This window comes from Xiphophorus maculatus, chromosome 6 (assembly GCF_002775205.1).
Source record: "Xiphophorus maculatus strain JP 163 A chromosome 6, X_maculatus-5.0-male, whole genome shotgun sequence".
In the NCBI taxonomy this organism is placed as follows: Eukaryota; Metazoa; Chordata; class Actinopteri; order Cyprinodontiformes; family Poeciliidae; genus Xiphophorus; species Xiphophorus maculatus.
The window spans coordinates 12,635,360-12,654,914 of record NC_036448.1 but is presented as its reverse complement, the minus strand read 5'-3'; the positions used below and the strand labels follow the sequence as shown (position 1 = coordinate 12,654,914).

The 19,555-nt window shown below is 41.7% G+C and overlaps 1 protein-coding gene across 4 annotated transcripts in view; it reads left to right on the top strand.

Moving 5' to 3' along the window:
- Window positions 1-18,259, top strand: part of LOC102229636 (calmodulin-regulated spectrin-associated protein 2-like) — a 32,894-nt gene extending 14,635 nt beyond the window's left edge. Inside the window, exons 4-23 of one of the 4 annotated variants that reach the window (XM_023335496.1) lie at window positions 945-1,031; window positions 3,455-3,487; window positions 4,541-4,679; window positions 6,810-6,949; window positions 8,347-8,437; window positions 8,595-8,699; window positions 9,618-9,687; window positions 9,785-10,066; window positions 10,804-11,527; window positions 12,208-12,354; window positions 12,430-12,652; window positions 12,763-12,946; window positions 13,029-13,713; window positions 14,665-14,801; window positions 14,917-15,131; window positions 15,221-15,320; window positions 16,372-16,437; window positions 16,938-17,053; window positions 17,149-17,267; window positions 17,718-18,259. In XM_023335496.1, coding sequence (XP_023191264.1) covers window positions 945-1,031; window positions 3,455-3,487; window positions 4,541-4,679; window positions 6,810-6,949; window positions 8,347-8,437; window positions 8,595-8,699; window positions 9,618-9,687; window positions 9,785-10,066; window positions 10,804-11,527; window positions 12,208-12,354; window positions 12,430-12,652; window positions 12,763-12,946; window positions 13,029-13,713; window positions 14,665-14,801; window positions 14,917-15,131; window positions 15,221-15,320; window positions 16,372-16,437; window positions 16,938-17,053; window positions 17,149-17,267; window positions 17,718-18,014 — 3,960 coding nt within the window. In that variant the 3' untranslated portion in view covers window positions 18,015-18,259. The remainder of the gene's footprint in view (window positions 1-944; window positions 1,032-3,454; window positions 3,488-4,540; window positions 4,680-6,809; window positions 6,950-8,346; window positions 8,438-8,594; window positions 8,700-9,617; window positions 9,688-9,784; window positions 10,067-10,803; window positions 11,528-12,207; window positions 12,355-12,429; window positions 12,653-12,762; window positions 12,947-13,028; window positions 13,714-14,664; window positions 14,802-14,916; window positions 15,132-15,220; window positions 15,321-16,371; window positions 16,438-16,937; window positions 17,054-17,148; window positions 17,268-17,717) is intronic. The other 3 variants (XM_023335497.1, XM_023335499.1, XM_023335500.1) reach the window with 3 other exon arrangements.
- The last annotated feature ends 1,296 nt before the right edge of the window (window positions 18,260-19,555 follow it).

Genomic DNA, 19,555 nt, shown 5'->3' with positions numbered 1-19,555 from the left:
ATGCATTACCTTTTTATTTGATTCGCTGCTGTTTTGGTTCTGTCTGGGTTCAGCAGATATGAGAGCCGTTTCTTCATTTTCTTGCAAGAGAGCTGGAATGTGGAGTAATTCCCAAGACACTTCCAAGATTAGCAACGTCTTTTGTTTGCTGTTGCAGGAATTAAAAAAAAAGCAAAATTAGAGCTTGAGTTGCTTAAGTATCTAAGGTCACTGTTCATAATCTCTTACAGATTATTTAGCTGCTTGTTTTTGCTTGTGAGATATTTGAGATATAGTGCTTATGACATGTCACTGTATCAGACAGAAGTAATTTTAAAACAAGTCTAACAATTTTAAAAACTAACATGAAATGATAAAAAGATGGATCAATGAGATGGATTAGCAAGAATAACATAGTTAGTGGTTTTTTTGTTTGTTTGTTTTGTTTACCATAGCTTTGTGTGTGTTCCCAATTGTCCAATTGCAATCAACTGATTTCTTAGTTAATTGCTGTTTAGTAATACAAATTTTGTTGAGGAATTAAATAAACATGTTGCAATCCAAGATCTCCATCTGCTTTTTTTTGTCCATGAAGTCATGTAAAATATTTAAAGCCTTGTATACGTATTAAATGTATTATATGGAGGCCGTAATGAGACAACTGAGAGATGGTTAGGAATGGGTGTTTTTGTGTAATTTCATCCTGACAAAAAGGAAAACAGAAGTCATTATTGAACAATAATTTTCAAGTTTCAAAGACTGTTTTATAAGGTATGACTTCATTATCTCAAGTTAATGTGTCAAAGTGAAGGTGACAGGTATTTCGCTGAAGTTCACGTTATCCGTCTTCTCAGAACAGACCTTTATTCAGCCTGAAACTGACCGAGTGCTTTTTTGAAATATGACTTCGCTCTCTGAGTGTCTCTGTCTCTTACCACCTTCTCTGTTTCTTTCTGTCGTTCAAGGTGAACGAGCAGCTGAGGGACATCCTCATCGAGGAACAGAAGTTAAGAGAAGCCTCCCTCCAAGACTCAAACGTCACAACACATAAGGTAAGTTAGAAAAGGTTCTCCAACACAGACTTACCCGTTGGAAGATGCTGCTCAGAAACGAGTTTGTTCAGCCTCTTGCAGAGAGTTAATATTTGTGGAATTGAAGTTTTATTCAGAGCCACATCTGTGTCCACACATGCAAAAAAAGAAAAAAAAGCTCCCTTCCCCTGCAGACGGATTCAACACACAGTGTACGGAGCTTTGCGAATCAGACGAACAGATGAGCTCAGCCACCAGCTGCAGAAAGTATTTGGCAGGAATCTCCCCACTGCTGTTTGAGGAGACAAAGCATTTCACAGGGCAGAGGAGGAGATGCAGGGTGACAGTCGGAGAGGAGAAATGAGGAGGGTAGGAGACATGGCCGCTGTAGCCGAAGGGCCTCGGTGACAGACGGGCACCCTGCTAGCTAAGCGGTTATGTAAGGTTCCTGTGACACAACGAGTCAATCTGCTGGCAATAACACGCTGCAGTCAGCCGTCGTCCTCTTCTGCTCACTCATCCATGACGCTTCAGCACAGGTCCTGTCAGGGCAGCAATAAGGTGAAGGGTAAAAATAGAAACTCACTGAAGGCTTGAATGAGATGAAGTTGTGGCGCTTTGGTGGATTTAGAGTTCTTTCTTGTTGTTCATTACAAATTTGATGAGGTGAGCAAAGTGTGAGTATCAAAGACAGTTTCAAAGTACCTGGCTATCACAGTGTAACAGGAAATCATTACTTTGAAAGATTTCAATGAAGAGGAGAAAGGATCTTTTTTTTATATATATATTAATGTTGTTCTGCAGGGGGAAATTTAAATTTCAAAAGGTATTTCACTGATTATCTTAGCTCCCCCATAGACATAATAAATAATAATGCAGGATTAATTAAGCATTTCTATTGCTGCAGTCGTTCTCTGCCATCCTGTTTAATTTAATTTTTAATACAAAGGCGATGACTAAATTGGACTTTTTTTTTCTTTTTAATTACAAAGAATTTTTTTTAATCTATCATGGCATATTTATTAGCCATTATCTTATCTGACCTGGATAATATTTAAATACTAAAGATTTGGCATTGACTAGTTCTCAAATTTACTTCAGATAATGTAAACTTCTTTTACTTTAGATATTTCTCTTACAGAAAACAAATCTTATAGCAGCTTACATTGGGATGTTCTCCATACTGGAGATTAGCATCTGTAAATATGAAGCACAAGCGCGACTTCTCTACATTCAACAAGTGGAGTCCCAGTCGTTGGGACTCTGCCCCGACTGTCTCTTATGGAGCTGAATTATGTTCCGCAGATATATCTTCTTAATTTAGTGAGAGGAATATACAACATATGTGTGTGTTTAACCCGATTCATGCTGACACAGTTCTTCAAAGATGGATGAGAGGAAAATAGTCCTAAAGACACTTCACATCAGTCAGTTGCTTTTACGCTGTACTCTCCATCACACAGCTCTTCCTGCGTGGCATCAGCTAAAACAGGAGAAGTCTACTCACTCATTAAGAAGACAGCAGGAGGAAATTATTTCACACACACACCCACGCCCGCAAACAAGCGCACACTCATCAATGCTTCTGCAACGTGCCGGCTCTAGTAGATTAGCATAAGATGCTCCTCGGTCTCTTCTACTCTGGGAAAGTGTGAAAAGTGTTTTAACTTTGGTCATAAGCTTAAGAACTCACTCAGTTATGGTGGGGAGGAAACGGAGGATGTTTGTGTTCAGTCTGCTGGAAGTGCACGCTCTACATCACGGCTGAGTACGTCTAAAAGCACTAAAATTACTAATTAGGTAGCTGTTATGTAATAAAAATAACCATATTTGATTCACTTAAGATAATTTTACAAAGCTTTTCCTGAAAGTTGGTTACTTTTCATCAGTTAGCTAAATGTTGTCTTTACTCCCTTGAGAATGTGGATTCTTACCTCAACTTTGAAATTTACAAAAGGCAGCATTTTACTGAGGTTGAAAGCTAAATAGGAAGAAAAAGATCCTTTGATTTCATTTTTGAAGCACATCTCTAGTACATAATTACTAGCTTTGAGTTAATAATTTTTCAAAGTGTGTAAATTGTCACTCAGTAACAATTTACACACTTGTAAATTGTTACTGAAGCTGGTTCAGGCAGGCAAGCTGGTTTTTAAACCAGCTTGTCTGCTGTCAGTGCCAGTCAGACTGAAAATCTGCTACATACAATGCCACAGTGAAAAATCTGCGAGATTTTAAAGCTCCAAACCAGCACTGACAGCAATTCTTTAAAACACCCATTACTATTCTGTCACAACCTGCACACTTAACACATATTAATTATCCTCTGCCTTTTACAGAGCCATAACAGATGTTGTTTTCAGGTGTTGGTATCTCTTTCCCAGTCAGTGGTGGTCCTAACACGTATCCCACTCTCTCCTCTTATCCAATCATGACCCACCATCAAGTCTTCTAGCAAATGGTACTGGAGATTAGTACCTGTAAGTCCATTCATTCTGGAAAAGATCTCTGTAACCCCAGCATCAGTCCTGACACTCCTTAACCCCAGCCTTCACATTCTTCCCTCCGGTTGTTCATCCCTGCATGCAGCCCAGAGCTCCATCAATGTTTGGCCAAATGTCTCCCACCCTCTCACCTGCCCTCCCAACCTGTTTCCCCTTCTTAAGATGAATAAGACACCGCGACTAGTCTTGGGACTCGAAGGTAGATATACTTGTAAGACATACAGCTGATTAACATTTACACCTCTGGTTCTGCTGAAAGCTAAAATGAATTAAAGCATTTCTTCCATCTTTATTATAAACCTGAAACAGTTGAACTTGTCTTGCGTGAGAAAAGGACGAGCAGTACTGAGAGAGATTCGGTACCAATGGAGCAAAGTGAAGGACAACAGTTTGTTTCTCACAGCTCAGTGCTCAGTCATAGCTGGCTATCAGACAGAGAGCGCTGCGCTGACTGAGTCTTCCTTTGTACCACGTCGGTTACAAAATGCGGCCATCAGAAAGCATCTCTTCGTGGGCTCCCAGGGAGTGCTGACGCCCTGAAGGCACATGCGGTGGTTAGTTGTCCCTGCGGTTTTCACACGTGTAAAGCAACACATAAGGGAACCTGCAGAAAGGAAGAATAAGCTTATACACAGATCATTATTAAACACTAAATCACATGAACGCGTGATACAGAACCGCTGCGCAGATTTTTAATGGCTTTAGTCCCAAAAAAATGTTTCAGAGGAGGTTTAATAGTGTAATGAATAATATTTTCAAAGGGAGAAAACAACAGAGAGAGCAAAACTGTTCCAGTCGTTTCCTTAAGAGCAAAATGAAATCTGAAGTGAATGCCAGAGATGTATTATTTGCATGCTCAGTATAGTCTGCATTACTTCAGATGAATGCTTGAAAACCGTCAGATTAACACCTTGACTTGTGTGTTTAATCAAGCTGTGCATGCACTAGTAGGTAGTCAAAGAGAACCGCTGCATATCCACCCTGACGATCCATGAAGTTGATGTCTCTGTGTCGTTGCCATGGTTTCAGGCCCGGTACAAGAGGGAGCATGCCCAGAAGAATGTCCCGTCGCTCCCCCTGGTGGAGAACTTGCTGAAGGACAACGCAGCTGGCTGCGCCCTCGCTGCCCTGCTGCACTTCTACTGCCCACAGGCCGTCCGGCTGGAAGGTGGGTGCCCAGACCCAAACATCTGTCTGTGCTAGGATTTCTTATTCATTAAACTGTACAAACGTAATAAAACCATAAATCTTATCAGGAAAGAAAAGAATGAATTGTTGTGATTCTTTTAAAATGCCATGTTTGCATTATGTAAAGAGAGAAACATTAAAATGTTTGAGAGATGAGATCGGTAAGTTCATTTTTGACCATTCTTTTGTTTTTATTCAACAGCAGTGTTTGTATTTGTGGGGCTGTGATTGCAAAAAGAAAAAGACAACAAAACATATTTAGATTTTTTTTTTTTAATCATTAATCGCATTGGGGGGGGGGGGGGGGGGGTTCTCCAATGAACGTCATATATATTGTGACAAACTATTATGTCCATGCCGCCCATCCCTAGTTTTAGATCCATGTACACTGAAGGCATTCAGCAATAATTGGAGAAAAGATGAGCCAACAGGAAATTAAAAAAACTGGATCCTTATCCAGAAGTGATTAAAAACACAGGTCAGAAACTGCTGGTTGTGCTCTGCAGGCAATTCTCTGTATAGATTCTCTATAGATCTGGACTGTAGAGTAGGTCTGCTAAGCAAAACTATTTTCTTTTACTTAAAGCTCTCAGGTCTCGATAGAATGCATCAAAACGTTGTGAGAGAATATTCTGGGTTCTGGGCCACAGCTCATTTAGATATGTTTGACAAAAATAACACATGACCAAAAGAATACTGTATCAATGGTAGATGATGGTGGTGGCAGTATCATGCTCTGGGGTCCATTTTTCTCAGATAGAATTGGGATTTTTGCTAAGGTGAATGTAAGTTATGAATAACTCTAAATACATGTCAGAATAAATCCTTAAGATTCATAGAAATCTAAGATGAAGGGTTTTTTCTTTCCAAGATAAACATAAGAATAACTTTGTAAAGGGATAATTAAGATTTTGGAGTAATGTAGGTAGAATCCATAGGAGAATCTTTGCAAGACAGAGTGGACAAAGTCAAGATATTGGGTGCTAGTAGATGAAGAACAATGGTGAAACTGAATCAAAAGGTGCTTTAACCAAGTAGTTTAAGGGCAGAACAAGGTTATTGTTTTTTATTCTTCTTTTTTCCCACTAAGAAATGTTTGCTTCTGAATTGCATTGAACAGAATGAACTCCACAATATATGTGGAAACAGGATTTGAAATGGTTTTCTTTCCATGGTAAACTCATGTTAAAATTGGCATTTTAACTCGAGTCCATACTGTTTAGAGAGCCTCTATATGTAGAACGCACAATGGATACTTTCTTCCTGTTCCTATGACGACCACACAATACATTTGAATTGGGTGTTTGAAACAAAGAGTATATTTATCATCCACTTTAGTCTTGTTTCCTGACGTTTCCCTCACTCTACCGGATACTCAAAAGGGTTTTGACCTTTTTGTTGTGTCGTTTTTACTTTTATTATGTATTAATAGCAGACCACAGTGAGGATGATGACTAAAGAATGACTCCAGTACAGATATGACCCAGGTCTGACTTTAAGAGGGAGTGGGCGAAGAAACAAAGAGGCGTTTCCTCAGAGCCTGTCTGTTTTCTAAAAACGCCCCGGGCAGAGACGTGATTGGTCAGGAGTTGTACGTTACAGAGAACCGTTAGATGGCTACTTATCAGGCTGCAGTTTCAAAAATAAACAGCCACTGTGTTGCTTTTCGGAAAACTCCTCGGGTTGGATTTAGTTTGCAGGCAAGCGTGTGAACCAGATGTGAAAACAAGCCACGGTTCATTAAAGTCTCTCTGCTGTGGCTGGATTGTTCCTAAAATAAGTACAGTACAGTTCAAGATGATGTCACACCGCATAAATTAGCGACTATAAGTCTCAGCTGTTTCCCTCCCTACAACATCCTACACATGCCAGGGCTGTTGTGAAACATCAAAGAATAAAAATGCTGATGATTCATGAAGAAAGAACTGATTACTGTTTGTCAAAGATGTGGAGTGAATCAAGCAAAGACAATTTGCCCCTGCTCTATTTCTTTTTTATTCTATTCTATGTTTTACCATAAGCTGAACCTTATCTTTTCCTCTCTTCCTGTTTGGCGTTACTGTTCCCCCTCCCTTTGTGTGTGTGTCTGACCCCTCCCCTGGCTGAGCAGACATTTGCCTCAAGGAGACCATGTCTCTGGCTGACAGTCTGTACAACCTCCAGCTGGTGCAGGAGTTTTGCAGGAACAACCTCAATCACTGCTGCCACTTCAGCCTGGAGGACATGCTCTACACTCATGCATCCATAAAGGTAAGAACTTCCACTATTCTGATGTTTAAAGAAGTAGATGGGGAAGATGTGGAAAGGTCTGTGTTTATGATGCAGGATTCAGTAACTCAAAGGACAAAAGGAGAGATGTTTTTTTTTTTAGGGGGAGAAGAAGGAGACTTGGGATGGGAAATTACACCAAGGCAAAACTGAGTCATGCAAGGAAAAGTTTAATACTCAGTGTGCGTTTCTTCTCTGTTGACCTCATCCTACTGAGACAGAGGACAGATTCAAGAGTCCTGACCCAACTCTTCTATGTTTCCCGTTTTTGAAGAATTGTCTTTAAAGTTAGCAGATTTAAGGTTTCAGGCTGTATACACTCAAAGAGTTTGTTAGTGCCATTTAGACAACAGAGCAGTAAAGCAAGCGATGGGTAAATAGTATGCAGAGAGCGTGGGTAGAAACATTCAGGATTCAAGTCACAGTCCAAGCTGACTGGAACTTTCCTCTCTGTGACGCCACACAGCAGTTGCTTTTCATCCTCACACACCCTTCGCTCTGCTTTTCTTCTTCTGCCTTCATTTCTCATTCACCACTCTGTCTGTGCATTGACTGAATACTGGTTTTATGGTGCAACAGGGAGTCATGTGGGGTTTTTAAAGACTCTGGCATGCTGCCGGTTTGCCACAGATTCACTGTCCACAGAATCTTAACTATTTGTGCACAGTTTAACACATTGCATTAGAAGATAGTGTTTATATGTCTACAAATTACATCCAAAATCTGCTTAATAAATTTGTGCCGTTTCTTATCAATGTCAGCTACCTACTAATCATTTTGCTCAGTCACGTTTTTATAGGACGTACACGGCCGCTTTAGAAATAGCTGTATTTACACTGAGGATATACAGTATTACACACAGGCAGGCACTATTTACTAAGTAAATGACCTCTAAAGGAACTCACTTTCTATACTTTTACATAGGAGTATCAGTTTATATGGAGCTGAATACAAATGCAAGCCAAGCTTTTCAGAGTTGTATTTATTAAAAAAACACCATGTTTCCTTTCCTTATACACCTCAACCATTTAAAGTTGGTCTTACTACACACAATCCTAGTAGAATACAGGACAGTTGTTACATGATGAAATATGAAACATTGATAGGTTTGAATAGCTCTGCAAGATACTGTATATAAACCAGACTTCAGATAGTAGTTTCGCAGATTTTTTTGCCACATCTGGGTTTGAAATTACAGCAGTCACACTGTGCAACATGCACAGATAGTCAAGTACATGAACTTTGACCTCAGTGGTCTTTCAAACTTCTCAGAGCTGGTTTGATTTTTGTTATTTACAGAGATATGCAGAGGGAATCAGCAGCAAAAATCCAGATGTTACATGTGCGAGTTGAGTATAAAAATGTGTGCAATCTTTCAGAGTAACTACCTGGTGTTCATGGCTGAGCTTTTCTGGTGGTTCGAAGTGGTGAAACCCTCATTTGTTCAGCCCAGAGTCTTCGACCCCAACGGTACGATCCAGTCCATGTTCCTTTGGATGATAGTAATAAGTCTTTTTTATGTGTGGGGGTGGGGTGTGTGTGTGTAATTTTTGGTAATTTTCCTTCATGTAATGAATCCTAGTCGTTAACTAATGATGTGGAGGATTTGTCTTGCTTTGCCATGCAGCCTGTGAGCCTGTATCGTCCTGCAGAGATGTGGCTCCTGTGTCCAGTCCTGTCAAACAGAACTATGCCGACAGACCTACCAGTCCAGAAAACCTCACCGCTGAAGGTAGGATTAAATATGATCTGCCATATTAATGTGGTCAACTGGATGTATTTTTGCTGACTGTTACTAGTAGACTAATGAAAGGTAGCGAAAAGCTAACAGAGCCATCTTTATATTTTTTGTCTGAAACAATTTGTTCTTAGGTGCGTCTCTCTCTATTAGATAATGTAGCTCCATAGACATGTCTGTATTACAAATTAGAAGTCAGCTGACCCTTTTTTTAAATGCAGACAAGATTTTGTGACACACTACAGATTTTTAAAAGTCCCCCAACAAATAAAATGAGATATTGGCAAAGGAAAACAAAACTCTTTAAATAGGTAATTAATTTGGCTGTCCAGTTGTTAGGTACTCCTCTTGAGTAATAAGGTAACAAATTAGAGCAGTTTAGTTTTGGGAATGAATAAAACTGCAGTGGATTGATGGCATGGAGGGTTTTGTGGAAAAGCGTAACACACTGTCAGCTCAGTGGAGTGGGACGACAAGAATGTCGATGCTCTGTGTGAGGAGAACAGCTATGGGACAAATTCACATGGATATTACGAGGGTGGAAATGCATGTGCTTGATCCTTGAATGAATTATGTAGAAATCATAAAGAAGTGGAAGGTTTAGATTTTTGTTCAGAAGTCAGATGCCCCCTAGTGGTTGTGGACAGCTTCACACTGGAAATAAATGAAATAATGTGCAGCTGTTTAGGATGCAGGGCAAAATGTAAATACCTCTGGGGTTAAGGTCTGGATGACGTATATGGAGCACAAACATACAAGCAAGAGAAGAAACCGCTGTAAGATGTATTAAAACCCATTATATCATCTCTATTCTTCCGTAACCTCCAGAGATTCATTTGCTATGATTTTTTTATCAAAACAAATAATTTCTTAGATCATGTAAGACTAAGAAGGTTCCTCTGTGCGTAACAGGCCTAATGAAGCGATCTACCTCCATGTCCTATGTTGACGGTTGTGTCGGGACGTGGCCCAAAGAAAAACAGTGAGTATATGAAGCTATTAGCCAAGCCTCCGGGGGCCTACATTTTACAGCTGCCGGTTTCTTTCCTGTTGCACTGACAACACTTTTCATTCTTCAGATCCTCTTCTCGGGGAATCTCCTTTGAGATCCCTCTGGATGGAGATGCAACGTTGCCCCTCTTTGAGGCTCCTTCTACCTGCGGCATGACCCGCTCAGCCAGTACTGATGGTCTGGGGTTCAAAGTTCATTATACATCAAGAGGAGGCATGAAACGCCACCTCTCCCTCACGCCAGTCGACGTGAACGGTCAGGGCAGACAGATCCCAGAGGAGGACGACAACTTTGCTTCCCACAAACCTTTGGGACGGAACAACACTTTCTCTATTAAGAGCCAAAGCAGGTGTGGATGAGAAATAGGTTTTAAATGTGACTTTTACTGTCAGTTGAACTGCATAACCTATAAATGTAGCAACCTGCAGTTCAATAAAAACTGTGAAAGGTAAAGAAGTGCCTGCTTAATTAGCAATGTTCAATGTTGACAGTGAGCATGAGGTGACTCAAAGTGTAAAGATTTGAAAAAAATGTCTAATTTTAGAGTAGTTTGACCATTTGAAGACAAGAACAACAAAACAAGGTGGAGCTATATTATCTTTTGTGATGTACAGTGCTAATTGGTCTGAAAAAATGTTTCGGTTCGGTGTCAGGTTTCAAAAAAGCACCCATGTGAATCCCTGGATGCAGGTTTTCCCAGCAGAGCGTTGCACTGGAAAAAGTTGAAAGCCTTACCTCTTGGTAACTTTAGGGACAAAACAAGTTGGAGGAAGCTAAATAAAAACACAGGCTAATTTCCACAGCTGGTAAAGATATGCAAAAAGATTACAAATAAGTTCAAGGATTTTTGAAATCCAACCAATTCTTTACAACCTGCGGTGAAGAATTGTTTTTTTTACAAAATCACCGGTGGCACCTTGGTAAACACATACTTCAACAAACACGTGAGCCTTGGTCACATACAAAAAAACCTTTGAAAGTTTTTGTTATTCAAGAGTATCAAAAGTATTTGAATAGAGTAATATTTTTTTTCAATATTCGCTCTTACTATGCTCAACTTTCTATTTACCTGGATCTTTTCTCCAGGTACCCCAATGGAGTCTTACCAGACAACAGCAGCCCCACTAAGTACCAAGAGAACCACTCCCCCCGCGTCAGTCCATCCACTCCTCCGAGCATCGAGGAGGCCCTCAAGATCATCCACGACACTGAACGGCCTCATGCCAGCCTCGCTGTTGGAGATGGAGACAATGGCTTTTTTCTGCATGGTGCAGAGTCGTCAGACCCTCCAGGGGCTCAAGCTCCCGGAGATGACTTTGGTTCAGCGAAGGCTCGGGTGAATGACCGAGACCTCAATTCTGCCTCCACAGATGAAGTCGACACAGGCATCCATGTGCGGACAGAGGACATCCAGAGTTTGGATGAGGACTCCTCGTCTCTGAGAGACTACTCGGATATAGATCCAGACTGTGAGGCCATGACGAGGTCGTGTCCTCTGCCTGGCAAGCAGGAGAGAAGCAGGGAAGGGGAACACAAGGAGGAAGTGGAAGCTAACCCTGAGGGAGAACAGGGACACGGAGGCGACAGAGGCAGCCCCTGTCCCAGTTCTGTGCCCACCCTTCCCAGGTCTTATACAGGCAGTCCCGCCTCGTCATCGGGTGGGTCAGGTGGGGGTCTGGTGCGGATGACCAGCTTTGCAGAGCAGAAGTTCAGGAAGTTGGAGGGAAGGAGCAGCGGAGGAACCACCACTCCAGACAGCTCTGATCTTAATGTCCCCTACACACACTCAGCCAGGACCACTTCCTCTCAGGTTTGTTATTCATTCTGTCCCTCGAGTCTCTTCAGACATTTCAGAATATGTGGTGCTGTGTTTAAATTTACTGCAAGATTTAATGGTACACAAACCTTTCAAAAATGTTTGTCCCGTCAGTTCACAGATTGTTTTCTCAAGAGTTTTGGGGATTGTTGAGATGTTTTTTGACAAATATGAAACAGGCCTTTAAGTTCTTCTTGCTGACTTCTGGCCTTGAACTCTCTCAAGGATGCCATTTTTGATCTGAAGGTTCACCTCTGTTTCCATGTCTTCTCCATTCGTGGATAATCATTCTGACTCCAAAGTCTTAGGCTTTGTGACCCTCTTTCCCTTTCATTTGTACTTGAATTTTTTTACATGTGTGATGTGACCGTTTGAATACTTTGTGTTGTCAGAAAGGTTCTACTTAAGTGACTTCTTAATTATACCGGTTCTGATTGGCAGCAATCAGTCTCGGTTGTGGTTGGAAAAAGTGAACTGAAAAATGGTTGATCAGTAGTTCATAATTGAATAAATATTTTCACTAAGTGCCATGTTGTTTCAAATACCTTTTTTTTGTTGATAAATTAAGCCATTGGACAACCACTGCGTCTTCTGCAGAGGCAGAAATACAGCTTTCTCTAATATGTTGATGAGAAATAAATAAAATTTGGCATCAACACTACTTCTCCCCCCAGTTCTCTACGCCTCCCCTGCCAATCACGTCGCCTTCTCCGGCTACCCCGTCACCTCGAGACCCCTCCCACTTCATAGCCTCAGAAATGATTCAGCTGAGAATGAAACTTGAAGAAAAACGCAGAGCCATTGAAGCCCAAAAGAAAAAGGTATTCAGTCTTGCATCACGACAAACCCTGTGGTGTGATTTTTATGTCTAATACTGGGTTCATCCCAATTTCCAGGTAGAGGCAGCCTTCACCAGGCACCGTCAAAAAATGGGAAGAACAGCCTTCCTGAATGTAGTAAAAAGGAAAGGAGTGACAGCCCCTCTGAGCCAGAACTCCGGAGGGGCAGAAACACCTTCACCTGAGCCTATCTCCTCCTCAAAGGAGGACAGCGTGGAGCGGGTGGAGAGATGCAAACCTGATGGAGCAGCTCCCAAATCTCCATGCGAAGACGGTGGGGGTAAGTAACATTGGCGTGCCTCTCTTTTTATTAGCTCTGCTGATTTCGGTTTTGGAAATGGTGACAGATTGTGCTTTTTGTATTTACTTGTTTTTGTTGGCGACGATCAGGCATGACTGCTGGAGAGGTCGACCTTGCAGAATACACACGGTCCATTGAAAGGCTGAACACATCGCTGGGCTTCCTGCAGACTGAGATGCAGCGACTGGCCCAGCAGCAGGAGAAGATCATGGCCATGAGAGACCAGCAGCAACAAGCCTGGGTGATCCCGCCTCCTGCTCCGTCTCCACACAGGTACCCCGTTACTGCCAGATCCATTGAAGAGGCGACTGAAATGCAAGCTCCACATTACTGTTTTTACTTTTTTTCCACACAGGCAGCTCCGCGAGTTGCGCAGCAGCAGCGTGACAGGCAGAGGATCGGGCCGGGGGTCGGTGGGATCCTTGTCCCCGATCCTGTCCTCTTCTGGGTCGCCACGCGCCCCCAACCGTTCACCTGCGGGCATCAAACGACGACCGGCCTCGTTTCATGCCAGAACGCCTCGGACTCCCCGTCCAAACGACCTGAAGGTCACCCCCATCAGTCGGATGCTCAACCCTCCCACCTCAGTAGACAGCCTACCCAGACTGAGACGCTTCAACTCCAGCCAAACCCAGCAGAGCTCGTTTGCCTACCTGAGTCACGACGAGGGCGTCAGGGGAAGACACAACCAAGAGCTCAAGGGCGAAAAAGATGACTCTAAGAAAAAAGAGGAAATGGTAGTAAAGAGCAGTGATGAGGAAAAATGCAAGGAAAAGACGAGTGAACGCCTGAAGGAGAGGACAGAATCTAAAGAGGAGTCGACGACATCAGAGGTTTTGTGCCAGCCGGTTTCAGAGATCAAAGGTGGGGTTGTTAGCCAGAGTCAAGATGACAAACAGGAAAGGAAGGATCTAGTGGAGGTGCCGCTGTCCGGGGTAAAGCCTCCTGGTGGCCGGGTTCCGGAGAAGACAGAGGAGGGAGAGAAAGGAGGAGAAAGTTATGGAGACGACCAAAAGATGTGCTGCGGATTCTTCTTCAAGGTGAGTTGGAGCTCGAAGCCCTGAATGTTCTAGTTGCTCCTAAAGAAGACAGAAGCAGAGAAAGATGTTTGAACTTACTTCAAGAGACAATTTGTATGTGTTTGTGAACAAGACGTCTGATGCTTTGTTAGACGTCTTGTTCACAAGACTACAAGGTTAGTCTTGTAGTCTACAAGGTTAAATTGATCGAAATATACACTTGGTCTCTCTAGTTGTCTCCTCTGTCAGATTTAGAAATGCAGTCATTACTATAACGAAAACTGCAATAACTTCATGAGTAAGACATACTATATGGGCATTCCTAACATGATTAGAAACTCAATTCAGACCACCAGCTACACCAACATTAGAGAAAATAAGCTAAGAGTAACTAAAAGACGACTTCTGAGAGTATGCAAATTGGGTTTAAAATATTGATTGCTAAAAGATGCTTTGGATTCTAAATGTTTTCTTAACATATTTTTGCCTGGGCTTACCTTTAAAATAGGGCTGGATATGGCTGAAAAATGTCACAAAATAGGAGGGTTTTATATCAGTCTATATTAGTAATTATTGATTAGTTTCTAAGTCCCTGAAAAACTGCCAAACTAATGACTTGACTTTTCATCCGAGGTCAAGTCAGATTTTTTATGTTTAATCAGTTATAAGGTTAGAGGGCATAACCTGAAACTGCCTCTAGTTACTCAAAAGGTTGTTGCTAGGTAACCAGTGAGGCGAGTGAATAGTTTGTTGATGCCACCACCCTCACTTAACTGGCTGTGAGCCTTTCCTCTGCCTACATCTCCCAGAATGCTGTGTGGTTCAGGATCGGAGTTCAGTGAAATTATTGAACATTGTATTAGACGTATCTATATATCTATTGTAATATACATCATTGATTTATTGTCCAGCTCTAATTTAACATAGAAACTTGAGTGTTTTATGTATGTAAATGTTCTCATTCAACACCAGGATGATGCGAAGGGAGAAGAGGACATGGCGGCAAAGAAAGCAGCTCTGTTGGAAAAGAGACTTCGGAGGGAGAAGGAAGCTCAAGAGAGGAGGCAACAGCAAGAGCTGGACCAGGAGCAGAAGAAAGAAGCTGCACGGTGTGTCCTCTCTGCATCACATGGTGTCCAGGCGCATGCATGCTCTGTCTAAATCGTTCTTCTCTTCAGCTTTTCTCTTCAGTCGTCCACTACAAGCTTTCTTGTTCTTGTGCAGGCTAAAAGCGGAGGAGGAGCAACAGAAGAAGGACGAAGAGAAGGCGAGGAGAGATTACATCAAGAACGAATATCTGCGAAGGAAGCAGCTCAAACTGATGGAGGACATGGATGAGGTCATCAAGCCTCGAAGTGGAAGTCTGAAGAAAAAGCAGCGACCCAAGTCCATCCACAGGGACATCATGGAGTCATCTACTCCTCCTGTGAGAACGACAGGTGAAGAACTCCCAAAGCACCGTTACAAACATGTTTCCACCAGCGTCTCATGCTGATCCCTGCTGGTTCTGTGTGCTACTGCATTGCAGGTGTGCGTCCTCGGGGCTTCTCTGTCTCAAGTGTCTCTTTGGCGTCCCTCAATCTGGCTGACAACAACAGGGACCAGCCAGATAACAGGAAGAACAACAGGTAAGACACAAACTGACTAGACCTTAATTTATCTGAGACTCGCAAATCTAATATGAAGAAATGGTGCTTTGCTAAAAATGTGTATTTGCTCAAAGTTTCTCACATTTTGTCATGTTAAGCCAAAACGTAAATACATGTTATTGAGATTTTATGTAATAGATCAACACTAAAGCGAGCATAATACATCTAACCTCATTAAAAACGTTAATTTTGTCCGTATTTATTAAAAAAAATAGCACAGTCAGACAGAATGGAGAAAATCTCTGAGAGCCATTTTTCAAGTATTACCATGTACTCACATTGATTTAGGTCAGGGCTTTGACTGGGCCATTTTAACATCTCGATATGCTTTTATCTGAACCATTGAATTGTAGATCTTGCTGCACTTTCAGCGTCGTCGTTCTGTTATAAAGTTAACCTATAACTCACTCTCAAGTCTTTGCAACCTCTACCAGGTTTCCCTAAAACCAAGCCACAGCATAATGCTGCCACAGCCATGCTTCATTGTAGCTACTGAGCATTTACATGGAATGTTAGCATTCTTCCACGTTCTTTGATTTAAACCAAGTGCAAATGGACCAGGACATTCCTCTTTAGACTTTCACACAACTTTGTCCACAAATGCTACTTGCAATTTATTTTATTTTTATTTGAAAAAAAAAAACAAAAAACTTTTGAATTGTACATAACAAAAAAAGTTATGTACAATTTTTGCACTTAATTTTACACTACTTTGTGTTGGTTGTGGCATGAGATCTCAATAAAATCTTGAAGTTTGTCATTGGTGGTAACTGCCTATAAGCTAATAATTAGCTAATCAGCTTAAAAACGACTTAGAAATTAGTTTTTGTTTCTGGTCAACAAGTTAAACTAATAAATCCTGTACTCACCTTAAGTTGACATCTTGCTTACCCTAATGAGACTTGTTGGGAATGTGCTTGAAGAGGCTACTGTCCTCTATGATCCACAGGAAGCTCTACTCTCCACAGTTTGATTCTGTTTTCTCCCTTTCTCCTCCTTCTCCTACTTCTGCTCTGCATGCATCCTTCAGAGGCCACAAACTAGCTTCAGCTCATATCCCATTTTTTTTAAGCTCTCCCAAAGACAGAAAAGGAAGGTTAGTAACACTCTGAAATTAAATTAAAGCTCTTTTTAGACTTGGTTCTGTGTAGACATGCTGCAGTTTCACTATAATTTTGTGTTGGGCTAAAGTTTGACATAAATGTAAGTAAATGCAGGTTAATTTCCTGACTGCAGTACAGTGTGGTCCATCAGACGCAGGCTGCAGAGCTGTTTCCGCCTCTTCTTCTTTCTCTGTATCACATTTGCTCTCTGCTTAATGTTTTTGCTATTTGCTTGCTGTTTCCTTCATAACTCTCTCTGTAACCATGAAGCCAGCCGCTCTGCTTTGCTTGGTTGAACACGGCTCAGCTTCACCCACGTGTTTCACTATGATGTGATGCAACACAACAGGCAGATTTTGGAAAACTGTGTCACAACGTCTGATTTCGCTTTGACCCATCTCTGTGTTTCTGTGCATGTCTCTGTGTGCGCTGTGTGGTGATATGTCGTACGTGGTTGTCGTTACGTCTGGATTGATCTGTTGGTTGCCGTCAGGCCAGACTCTGCGGAGGGTTTTTCTTCTTGTCCTTCGGCCGGCAGTCGGAACGGAGAGAAAGACTGGGAAAACGACTCGACCACTTCCTCCACTCCGTCCAACACAGAGTACACAGGTAGGGATGGAGAGGAATGTAGAGCCTTGTCTTCTCTTTGGTCCACTTATCCAACGGATGTGTAATTTTTGCACTCTCACTATTTCTGCCCTCAGGACCCAAACTGTACAAGGAGCCTAGTGCCAAGTCCAACAAGCACATCATCCAGAATGCCCTGGCTCACTGCTGCCTCGCTGGCAAAGTCAATGAAGGGCAGAAAAACAAGATACTTGATGTAAGCTCGGTTTCTGTGTGTATAACTCTGACAGGTTAAGTTATACAAACACAAAATCAATTTGTTTGGCTATTTTTACTTAAACTGAGTTATTCTGATGGTATAAAAAGATCAGGCTGACTGATGGCCTGATCAGTCTCCCATCTTCAATGTAGTATGTGCTGTCCTTGTTTTCCCCACAATATGCATTCATTCTTCAAAAAGCTCTTGTATTGAAGCTGTAAATATTGCCTTATATGTTGTAATATTTTGGAAATTTAGACACGTGAAAGAAATTATTGAATAAACTTAATCAAACGGGTTCTACTAGTCATTTGGTGGTTTAATCAGAACCTATGAGCAGCAAAACACCCCGAGTGATTTTCATTTTCTTATGTCATAGACCAGAAAGCTATCAGTGACTGTTAAGAGTCATTAATAAGTAGGTTTCTTATGCACAATCTCTTGCAGGAAATGGAGAAATCAGAAGCCAATAACTTCCTAGTGTTGTTCCGTGACTCCGGCTGCCAGTTCAGGTCCGTCTACACGTATTTCCCCGAAACGGAGGAGATCGCCAAACTGGCCGGCATTGGCCCAAAATCCATTACTCCCAAGATGATCGAGACATTGTACAAGTACAACTCGGACAAGAAACAGTTCAGCAAGATCCCGGCTAAAACAATGTCCGCCAGCGTGGACGCCATTGCCATTGCCAACCACCTGTGGCAAACCAAGAAGCAGGGGACACCCAAAAAGCACCCAAAGTAGAGCCAGCTGAAGGCGGTGCATCTGGACAAGCTCTGTTGAAATGAACAGAAGAAAATGTGGATTTTTTTTTTTTTCTATGTATATTTGAGGGACACTAGTTACCATTCCTGAAAATCTCAACTGGAATGTTGAAATACATTATCACGCAGAAAACTAATACAGAGCTGGCTATGACACTATTTCAGTGTGGCACAAGTGTGTTCTTGTCAGCATGTGTATCAATGTTCTCATGTGCCAATAAAAAAGAAAGAAAAGATGATACCAGGTGAGCCGATGCCTTACCAAGCTGAACCACTGAAGCACTGAATGTCACGCCTCTCAGAAGGCACTTTGGGTTCTCTTCGTTGATCATGTGTAGCCTTATGCTTGTTCTGTGTCACATGGACGCAAAGTGGGTGTTGGTGTCATTTTGTCTGCGCCTGCCGAAAACATCTGTTTGTTGTCTGTACACACAAGGTCCAAGATCAGATTAGGTCCCCTTCGCGGTTAGCTGCCTGTCTGTGATCAGACATAACTTCAGCTGCTTAACAGGCATGGTTTTGGGGGGATTTTTTGTCATTTTTTTCCTTTGTACATGTGATTGACAACTCTATAAACAGGTTTTACGTCTGTATATGTGTGCACGTACAGTGAAGTGCCAACCAGCACGTTAAGCACACCTCAAGGGGAGAATGGATTTATTTGACAAAAGTGTGTGTTAATGACGAGTGTATAGAGTACCATCAAATGGTTCTGGAAAACACCTGCAATAGGCTTTTAATTTATTTTACTTCAATATAGCTTTTGAGATACGTTGAACACCATATTATGTTTTATGCGAAACACAACACAGTCCACAGCATACGTTAGTTACATTTGTTGTATATCATAGGAAAGCAAACAAGTCAGCTCCTGGTAGCATTTGAGTAGCTTTTGTAATTTATCATGCTTATGTATGTTGTTGTTTTTTTCCGGGGCCTTTTTATTGTGCTACAGATGCAAAAAATCTGATCCCTCAACAGCATTACTCTCAAGACTACCATGAGTTATGAACTAAATGGAGATCTCAACGTCATCAGTGTGTGCAGTAATTTAAGTTCTAACTATTGACTATGCTGCAGAGTGACCAAATAACTAAAATGTCACATCAATGTGCTTTGTGTCCTCACTGTTAGATGCAGATTATGATCAGATTTTGTTGTAAATACAAGGACGAACTTACCTGCGCTAGCGGTTTCAGACCTTCTCCACTGTTGTTGCGTCTGATCTGAGATGTTTTTACACCGTCACTGTCGGTGCTTTTCACTTTACCTTACTGTTACATTTTTACATCATGCATTCCTTTCAGTATGTGTTGACTCTGTACAGATATATTTTCACATATAAGAAGTATTTTTTGTAAGGATATTTACCAGTTGGAAGTGTGTACTAGTGAAGCAGTACGGTTATTGAAAGACGTGTGTGCCTGAATGCAAAGCATTGCTAAATGAGGAGGTGTTTTATTAAATTGATTTCTTTTTCCTTTTCTCCAGCTCTGGATTCATTTTGTTTTCAATCAGGAA